Raw genomic sequence first — 9,307 nt, 5'->3', positions numbered from 1 at the left:
GCAATCACATTACCTGTAATCACATTGCATTGTAAAGTACCAAACGCCACCTAACAGTTATGAATCCTTGATTGAATTGAGTATTAGTGCTTGGGTTTTTTTCAGATTTTGAGAGGATTTTTAAAAAAAACTAAGTAATTTTTTTAAAAAAACAAAATTAAAAAAAACTTTAAAAAAATCTCCAAAAGAGCTTTTTCTTTTTTTTAAAAAAATATGTATAACTTTTCAAAAAATATCCATATTTCTTAATTGATTTACCTTTCCTCTCTCTCCCTCTGCAAGTCACCATTATTCAATGTAAATTGCAATCTCCTTCTCCTTTACCTCCCTCTGTACGTAAACTACTCAAAAAAAGATCTAACAATAAAATAATAAAATCTTAGATTTTTTTGTTCTTACAAAAATTAAGAGAGAACAAGACAAAATTTAAAGCTACATTCAACTCCTACTTAAAAGGTTTTCTCCGTCTTCTATACCAAAAAGAATTTTAATATTAAATACATCATTTTCTCTTTTCTCTTCTTTCTTGAGAAATTAAACCATCATAGTCCAATTGCTTGCTACATTAACAAAAAATCTAATACTATTAATTGAGAGCTATTCCATTTTTGTATAAATTATTTTTATTTTAACATCTAAAATCATATATAAGCTCAAAACAAATTTGTTCCACTTTGATTTATTAGATGATTGAAGATGACATGCATATTTTTATGATAATTTTAACTAAAATTAAAGCTTATATTATTTATTTTACCAAATAGTTTTAACTTAATTTTAAAAATTAATATTTTTTACAAGAACTTTATAATAGTTTTTTCCAAGTAAGCAAAGTAAAAACCACAGAAAAAAAAATCAAAAACCAAAGTCAAAGTCTTTAGCTCCCAATAACACACAATCCAATAATGTGAAGCTCCCTTCAAAATCACCAATCATCACCACCCATTAAAACTAAATCTAAACCCTCCTGGAAAAATAAAAACACCAAAATTAAACATAACACATTAAATACCAAATAAATCAATTCCAAATTCAATTTAGCAAAGATTATTCATTTTTTAGATCACTTATTACAGAAGAAAGAAACATGAATGCATAAAGAATACAAACATAACTAATATTAAATGAGAATTATTGAATTAAAATTACATAATTGAATGGATTATTAGAGAGAAAAATATTTTTTAAAGAGAGATGTGGGTGATACGAAAAGGATAGATTTTGAGGTATTTATATAGTTTTAAAAGTGAAGGAGATCTTGCACCCTAGAGGAAGAACGATGGCTAGGATTTTTAAGAAAAAGAGAAAATTAGCGGCAGAAGGAAGGGAGAAGAGAAGAAAAGAGAAAAGAGAAGAAAAGAGGAAAGGGAAAGAAAGATGGAGTTTCTATCGGAAAAGCCTATGTCGATGAATGTGATTGCATCGAAAATGAAGGGAAAGAAGATTGAGAAAAGGGGTTGGTTGTTAGGGTTAGTGGGCAAAAAAGAGAAGAACAAAAATGAAAAAAAGAGAAAAGGGTTGCCTGTTAAGTTTAGGTTAAGATTTTATATGAAAATCAAAACTATGTCATTTGTTGTATAAAAAAAAATGTGTCGGATCCACCAAGCCACGCGGTAAGATTTTGTGAGTGAAGCACAAACTAGGGCAAATTTCATTATTACTAGAGTGTAACCCGTGCTACACGCATTGCAAGACAGGTAATTTTTTAAGTAAATTGAAATTGATATTGACAGATCTTGTATTTAATGGACATGTAAATAGTGCCATTTGATAATAGGGTTCTTTTTTTAAATGAGCTCCATGCATAAAACATTTTTAACTTTATACCTTTTCATAATTTTAATTGTTTTTAGCCAAGAGAATTAAAATTTGAACAAAATTATCCTTAATAAAACTAACCCATTTATTTAGCTCCGTATCTCAACTCAAAACCTATTAATGGGTCAAGTATGTTTAGGTCTATGTTTCAAACTGACGCATATTCTTTGAGCTTTCCTTGCCAAACTATTTATCTCTAAAGTATTTCTTACCAGAAAGAAAAACGTTTAAGCATTTTGGAGTAGTTTTTGATACACGAAGAAAACCTTTGAGCATTTTTAAGCATTTTGGAGTGATTTTTGATATATGAAGAAAAACCTTGAAACATTTTGAGCAGTCTTTATCAAGTAGGTATATTCGTTGATTATGTCGTTAAATGAAATATGGTGTATCGTTTGAAGTTGTTGATCTTATTAAATGAAATTTTATAGTTTTTATGGTTTTTAGGCATTACGTGACTAGTTTTTAAGCATTGCATGACTGACTTTGGACGTTGTGTGACTGACTTTGGGCATTTTATGACTAGTATTTAAGTATCGCATGACTAATTTTTAAGTATTTCGTGACTAGTTTTTAAGTATTGCATGACTGGTTAAAATGGCATTACGTAACTAGTTGATAGGCATTGCGTAACCTGTTGGTAAGGCATCGCATGACTAGTTAGTAAGGCATTGTGTGACTTAGGTATTACTTAAAAATCAGTCATGCAATGCCTAAAAATCAGTCACATAATGTCTAAAACCAGTCACGTAATGCATTGAAATCAGTCACGTAGTGATTAAGTCATGTAATGCCTAAAAATTAGTCTCATAATACTTAAAACCAGTTTAATCAATTTCAACTCCTTAACTTTGGAGTTCTATGAATAAATCAATGAACTCAAAAATCTAAAACACATATTTTTTTTTAGCTAAGTTATGAAATTGTGCATTTCATAAAAGATAGATTACAAAACTCCATAACTGTCTAAAGCAAGACAAAATAAATCCTTATCGAAAGGGCCTTGCTCACTCCCCATATGCAAAAACAAAATATACTCTTTTTACAAAATATTCCATAAATAATTTCATCTCAAAATAAAAAAAATTAAAATTTCTAACAAACATGCCTAACAATCATCTCAATCCCAGACACAACAAAACCATAAACCACTATAAAACCCATCAAACATGCTTTAGCCGTTACTTTTTATTGAGCCCATCATTTTAACCAATTCGATCCAACTCATCAACACAGATATCTCCATCGCAGCACACATTTCGAAGTAAGTCATTACTAGAAAGCATTTAGTTACCACATTCATCATGCTGCCTGCAATCACCATAAAAGAGCAAAATCGTTGTTCATCGCCTTTGAGAACCCCAAGATCCACTATCCAAAAAAATAAAACAAAATAAGAAAGAGCTTGATGTCATATCTACTTTCTGGATGGCAAGATAAACAGTATTTGACCAGAGAGAGAAATCGAGATTTAATTTTGAAATTTTTTTCTGGATGGTGGGATAAAGAAAATTGCAACCATTTTAGTTTGTGTGAAACTGTTTAAAGGGTATTGTTATCAAGTCACGTCAATAATTAACTAAAAATAGTTAAAATTTTAAAAAATAATATTTTTGAATTGAGTTAATGAAGAAGGTTATCTCACAATTTCCTTTTGATAATAATTACATACAGAGCATTTTAGTCCAATAGTGTATTAAGTGAGACATGTTCACTTACAAAAAAATTGACACATGAATTCAAGGCTACGCAACTATTAAATTTAATGAAATTAATATTAATGTTAGAAAATATATCAGAAATAAACTATTACATTAATGACAATAGAAATAAAACAATATTAAACATAAGTAAAATTTGAATGATACAATTTATACAATGACTATTATCAATAAAAAGAAAAATTGAACGAAGAACATGGTCCCGGAATATAAAAGACAAAGTAAACAAATACTTTCAAAATTTGTAATATTTTTTTTCAATTTTTTTTGGGGCCAAGTTTAGAATTTTAAAAAATTTGCAAAATATATAATAGAAAGGAGAGCGTTAATGTTAAGAACCATTCACTCAATTTCAGCAAATCAAGTTTTTGCATTTCAAGAAGCATTTGTGTCGCAAATGGACTATCGAAACGGTAAAGCAAAAATAAAAAGGGAAAAATCAATTTCGGTGACAATCATAGAAAAAAAAAACCAAAACTAATAAAAACAAAAAAAAAGAAAATTTTAACGACGATCCAAGAAAACCCAACAACAATTTGTACCGCAACAAATGAGGTGAAACTAAAACAAAAGTAAAAACAAAACACAACATTTGTTCATCAAATATGAACAATCAATCTCTAGCAAAAATAGAAATAGTCATATGTATACCATGAATTAAACAAAGAAAATGACAAAAACAAACGAAAAAAAACAAATCCAACACATAAAACGAAGAACCCGAGGAGAAGAAAGAACCAACAATAGAGAGCGGAAGACAAAACAAGAGACGAAGTAAAAAGAAGAGAAAGCAGAACAATTAAGTGAGAGAAGAAAAATTTAGAGGAATAAAAGGAGAAAAAACCCAAAAAACTTGACAAAACCTCAAAAGCCCCAAAGGACCCCCAACAATCAAAACAAATTGAATAATACCAACCATGTCCGAAAACCCTAGAACGATCAAAACAAATTGAATAATACCAATCATGTCCTGGTCTGGGGTCAACACGAGACCTGCCCCGGAACAGTTTTACCTTATGTTACAGATTAGACTCACTGCCTTGACACCAACGAGCGTATTCTCTTTCCTTTTTCATTTTTTCTTCGGAAAACATATTCTGATTGTGATTGCCAATTTGCCATATGGTTAGGTAAAGTCAAACAAAGGCACATCTCCAGATATTTTAATTGTAGAATTATTTTTTTGGCCAATATTCCATGATTAGTTACTTATTTAATATTGTGCATGCTTTTACTATCAAATGTGGTTTACAAACAGAAAGCAAGATCTTTAATGCATTCAAAAAGTAAAAATTCTCTAATTTTATAAAATTTTGGTACTTCTTAAAAAAGAATTTCTATTAAATTAAAGAAATTCTAAATTTATGAATATGAAGTTATTTTTATAAAATTACATATATAAGTAAAACTCAAAATTCGATGATATATTTCTTAATATATATAATATATAAAATAATTATTATATTTTTTAAAAAATAGTAAATAAATTAACATACTAACATAAAATTAAATAAAAAACACAAATAATAAGACTCGAATTTAAGACCCAAAGTTTTCAAAATGTTGACTGAGATCTCTTATCATTACCTAATTTTGAGATATAAAGTTAATTAGATTTTATAGTCAATCACCGGTGGGTTGTAAAGAAGGTTGTTTTTTTATTTGTGAGCCCATGCAGGTAAAAAGTTAAGGGCTATAAGCTCATTGGCCCAAACACTTTGAGGGCAGCCCATGCAAAACGCTGTCTCCTAAATTAGACCTTAGCCCGATGGTGGGTTGGTGAATTGATGCAATACTGTTGTTTTCTGTTTGTTTAGTGTTTACACCTCACCATTCTCCATTTACCATGATTTTTTATTTCTCAAACGAATCAAACTCACTTCATGTTAAGAATCAATGTCAAACTAGCTAGCTGCGGAAGACTCGGTCCACTTCTAGGACCATATGAGTGATGAATCTTAAACAAGTTAGAAGCATCTATAATAAAATCTAAAAACACCTATACATGAACAATCTATTACTACTAGTATTAGTTATTTAGTTATATTTATCCAAATCGATAGAACGATATGGCCGTGGTAGGTAAGCTGGTTTTTGCTACAGACGCAGACGGGCGCTGTTGCTGACATTTGAACTTAGGGTCCACCATTAGGGTTTCCTTAGCGGTTCAGGCCCTCTCCAACCCTCTATGTCGCTCACGCGTGAAAGCCTCAACTTCAGGGTGAGATTGTAGAATGTAAACAAGACAAAAGTACTACAAATGGCGAGGAGCCACATTAATCATTACTTTGTTAGTGACCTTAGCAATCATGGACATTAGTAAATGGCTACAGTCAACATATATATATATATATATATATATATATATATATATATATATATATATTCCATCTTCTTTTCCTCCACGCTCAACCACCTCAATCCATCTAAACTTGGATAGCCAAGCAAGGCATAAGCTAGGTTTAACCCTTTCTGTTTCAGATTCAAGCGTGCGGATTTGTGTTTTTTAGTTTAGCAGCATGTTACGCAGCGCTGCACTAGGACTTAAATTTGGGTTGCTGCTAGCGACAATCATGGTTAGCTCCGCCATGGCAGATTCTGATCAAGACAAAGAGGAGTGCACACAGCAACTAGTAGGACTAGCCACATGTCTGCCTTATGTCGAGGGAGATGCCAAAGCTCCAACAACAGACTGCTGCAGTGGTCTTAAGCAAGTTCTCAAGAACAACAAGAAGTGTTTGTGCGTTATAATTAAAGATAGAGATGACCCTGACCTAGGTCTGAATATCAATGTTACACTTGCTTTGGCTCTGCCTTCTGCTTGCAATGCCCCTGCTAATGTTTCCAAGTGTCCTGGTATGTACAGTCTCAGGGTTATATGGTTCCGATGCTAGTTATTTGTTTTTAATTTCTTAATTAATACATTTTTTATTCAACTACATTAATTATTATATCTTTTAAATTTCATGTTCATTTAAAATGTTTGAAATTAATAACGTTCAAATAATTATCACTCTACTTAATTGATGAATTAAATTTTGGTGAATGTTAATGCAGAGCTTTTACACCTGGATCCCAATTCCCCAGCAGCTCAAGTTTTCTATCAGCTTTCCAAGAGTTCCAATGGTGGTGCCAATAACCCTACTCCTAGTCCCACAGGTAAAATTTCATATTTTTGTTTTTTAAGTTGCCCTTTATTCACTTCACATATTTAGGATAACGCATTTTGTTGTTTATGTCAACGAAAAGGAAATCCCAAAAGTTCTAAAAGCGAGGGAGCAAATCTTCTACAGAAGGGAGATGGGTGTTGCAGTACTGGAAAGAGATGGCTAAGATTGGGGATTATTACCGGATGGACACTGCTTTGGAATTTCGTGGGTTCCTATTTGTTCATCGAAAGACACACCCCAAACCGAAATTAATATTGTTCAGATCTCTCAAGGAGCTGTCTAGTTGATTAATTATATATGCTTCTAGTAATTAATAATAATACACTGTTTTACAGAGATAAGCAGAGTTTGTGTTATCAACATACTAGGGTTACTGATGAAACATAAGAAAATCGCTCTCGATGATGATAGTGGGGCTCCATTTCATAAGATGCAATTTTATTGGGCTCACGTTAATATCTGTTTTTTATGCATATGATTATTTTTATTGTTGTAAAATATTTAAATAAGAAAATTATGTATTAATTAATGAGTTAAATATTCGGTGTAAAGATTTATTGAAATTACTATTAAAAATTATAAATTTATTAAAAAAATTATATATGTATATATATCAATATATATAATATTAATTTCATAACTTTTAAATTATTTGAAAATTAAATTATAATTCTTAACCCTAAAACTAACATAATTACTAAATAAAAATTGGCAAAACATATGAGTTTATTTACTTCATTTCTTTTTCTTTTTAGTAACGATGTTATTCATTTGTTTAGATTTAGAATCATATATATGATTAATAAATGACATTATTTTCTATACATTAAGTAAATTTTTAAAATTCTACAAACATAATTAAGCAATTGCCATGTGTCTTGTTAAATTATAAAATAAAAAAATCAATAAATGAATATCCTTATGAAAATGAGTGTGTGTAAATTATTTTAAATTTAAAATAATTTAAATTTTAAATGGACAAGATGATGCATAATTACTTTAAAATCTCAAACGGCTTGCTTCTGATAGTAGGTTCAGCTTTAGATCTACTAACAAGCCACAACCACTTTGAATGGGTGTTGATACAAAAGAATTTTTAATTGCCCGTATCAAATCAATTCTTCAAAATTCAAATAAATAAATGTTTAAAAATAAAATTTTAATTTTAAGGATTTTAAGATTTTTTATAATTTTGATGAATTTTGAAGCATTTTTAAAGTTTCTAAAAGATTTTCAGAGATTTTTATGGTTTTTAATGGATTTTTATAAATTTTTAAAAGTTTTGAAAAATTTTTAAGCATTTTAAGGATTTTTATAGTTTTTGTTTTAATTGAAGAAGCAGGGATTCAAATTATGTATTGACCAAAAAGTCAAATATTTGGGTGTTAAGTATTTCAAATAACTTTTAAGTTTAAGGATTTTAAAGCTTTTTATAGATTTTAAAGCTTTTTATAGTTTTTCAAGGATTTTTAAAGATTTTTAAAGATTCTTAGGGATTTTTAAGGATTTTGAATGATTTTTATAATTTTTAAAGAGACTTAAGGATATTTAAGGATTTTAAAATATTTTTAAGGATTTTTAAAGTTAAGGATTTTATGGTTTTTTATAGTTTTTAAAGATTTTTAAAGTTTTTTTTTTGAATTTTAAAGAATTTTTAAGGATTCTCAAGGACTTTTAAAGATTTTTTAATGCAATTTTAAAGATTTAAGGTTTTTTTAAGAATTTTGAAGCTTTAAGAATTTTTAGGGTTTTTTAAAGATTTTAAAAGACTTTTAAGGTTTTTATATATTTTTAAGAGTTTTTATGTTTTTAAAAGGCTTTTTAAGGTTTATTAAGGCTAAGGATTTTAAGGTTTTTTGTAATTTTTTATGAAATTTGAAAGATTTTTAAAGTTTTTTAAGGCTTTTGAGGGATTTTTAAGATTTTTAAGGGATTTTTAATGATTTTTAAGTATTTTTAAGGTTAAGGATTTTAAGGTTTTTGTAGTTTTTAAATGATTTTTATAGATTTTAAAGAAATTTTAATGTTTTTTAATTTTTTTAAGGTTTTTTTAAAGATTTTTAAGGTTTTTTAAACTTTTTTTAGGATTTTGAAAGATTTTTTTGCATTTTAAAGGATTTTTATGGTTCGGGGTTTGGGGTTAGGGTTTAGGGTTTTTTTTTATACTGGAAATTCTCGCAGGACCCAGCTAACCTGTTACGTTTTATTAATTAATAAAAAAGTGGTACAAAAGAGGGGGACGTAAACCTTACCTCCAGTTTACATGAAAGATTAAGCAATTCTAAAAATTACATAGAAGAGGAAACTCTACTATACGTACCTAACTTTTGAAGTAACTGTATAGGAGAATATCCTCTCTTAACATAAAGAACATTAAAAGCATTTGAATAATATGACTAGGGAGTAACTACTCCTTTACAATTTTTTGAACCGAACATATGGTAAATTTAATCTATCTAATTTTAGCATACCATACAGTTCACCTTGTGCCTGTGAAAAAACACGAAGATGGTGATGCGTGTGTCCCTAGTTAAATAGGAAGTTTGCTGCTTGATTGCCTTCTCGATAAATATGCGATATTCTGAATGAAATGCTACT

At 29.0% G+C, this 9,307-nt stretch overlaps 1 protein-coding gene across 1 annotated transcript; it reads left to right on the top strand.

Annotated features, from left to right (window-relative positions):
- Nucleotides 1-5,950: 5,950 nt before the first annotated feature.
- On the top strand, nt 5,951-7,069 carry LOC110414110 (non-specific lipid transfer protein GPI-anchored 14-like). Its single transcript, XM_021425174.1, has 3 exons — nt 5,951-6,395; nt 6,597-6,698; nt 6,789-7,069. The coding sequence occupies exons 1-3, from the start codon at nt 6,059-6,061 to the stop codon at nt 6,959-6,961; spliced, it is 612 nt and encodes a 203-aa protein (XP_021280849.1). The 5' UTR covers nt 5,951-6,058; the 3' UTR covers nt 6,962-7,069.
- The last annotated feature ends 2,238 nt before the right edge of the window (nt 7,070-9,307 follow it).

The sequence above is a fragment of the Theobroma umbraticum genome, unplaced genomic scaffold, assembly GCF_002168275.2.
Source record: "Theobroma umbraticum cultivar Fairchild unplaced genomic scaffold, ASM216827v3 scaffold_4.1, whole genome shotgun sequence".
Classification (NCBI taxonomy): Eukaryota; Viridiplantae; Streptophyta; class Magnoliopsida; order Malvales; family Malvaceae; genus Theobroma; species Theobroma umbraticum.
The sequence above is the reverse complement of the archived record's forward strand: the minus strand, read 5'-3'. Positions and strand labels throughout refer to the sequence as shown.

Coding starts and splice junctions, on each gene's coding strand:
- LOC110414110 (XM_021425174.1), top strand. CDS start 6,059: ATGTTACGCAGCGCTGCACTAGGACTTAAATTTGGGTTGCTGCTAGCG. Junction 6,396..6,596: donor TAATGTTTCCAAGTGTCCTG/GTATGTACAGTC, acceptor ATGTTAATGCAG/AGCTTTTACACCTGGATCCC. Junction 6,699..6,788: donor CCCTACTCCTAGTCCCACAG/GTAAAATTTCAT, acceptor GTCAACGAAAAG/GAAATCCCAAAAGTTCTAAA.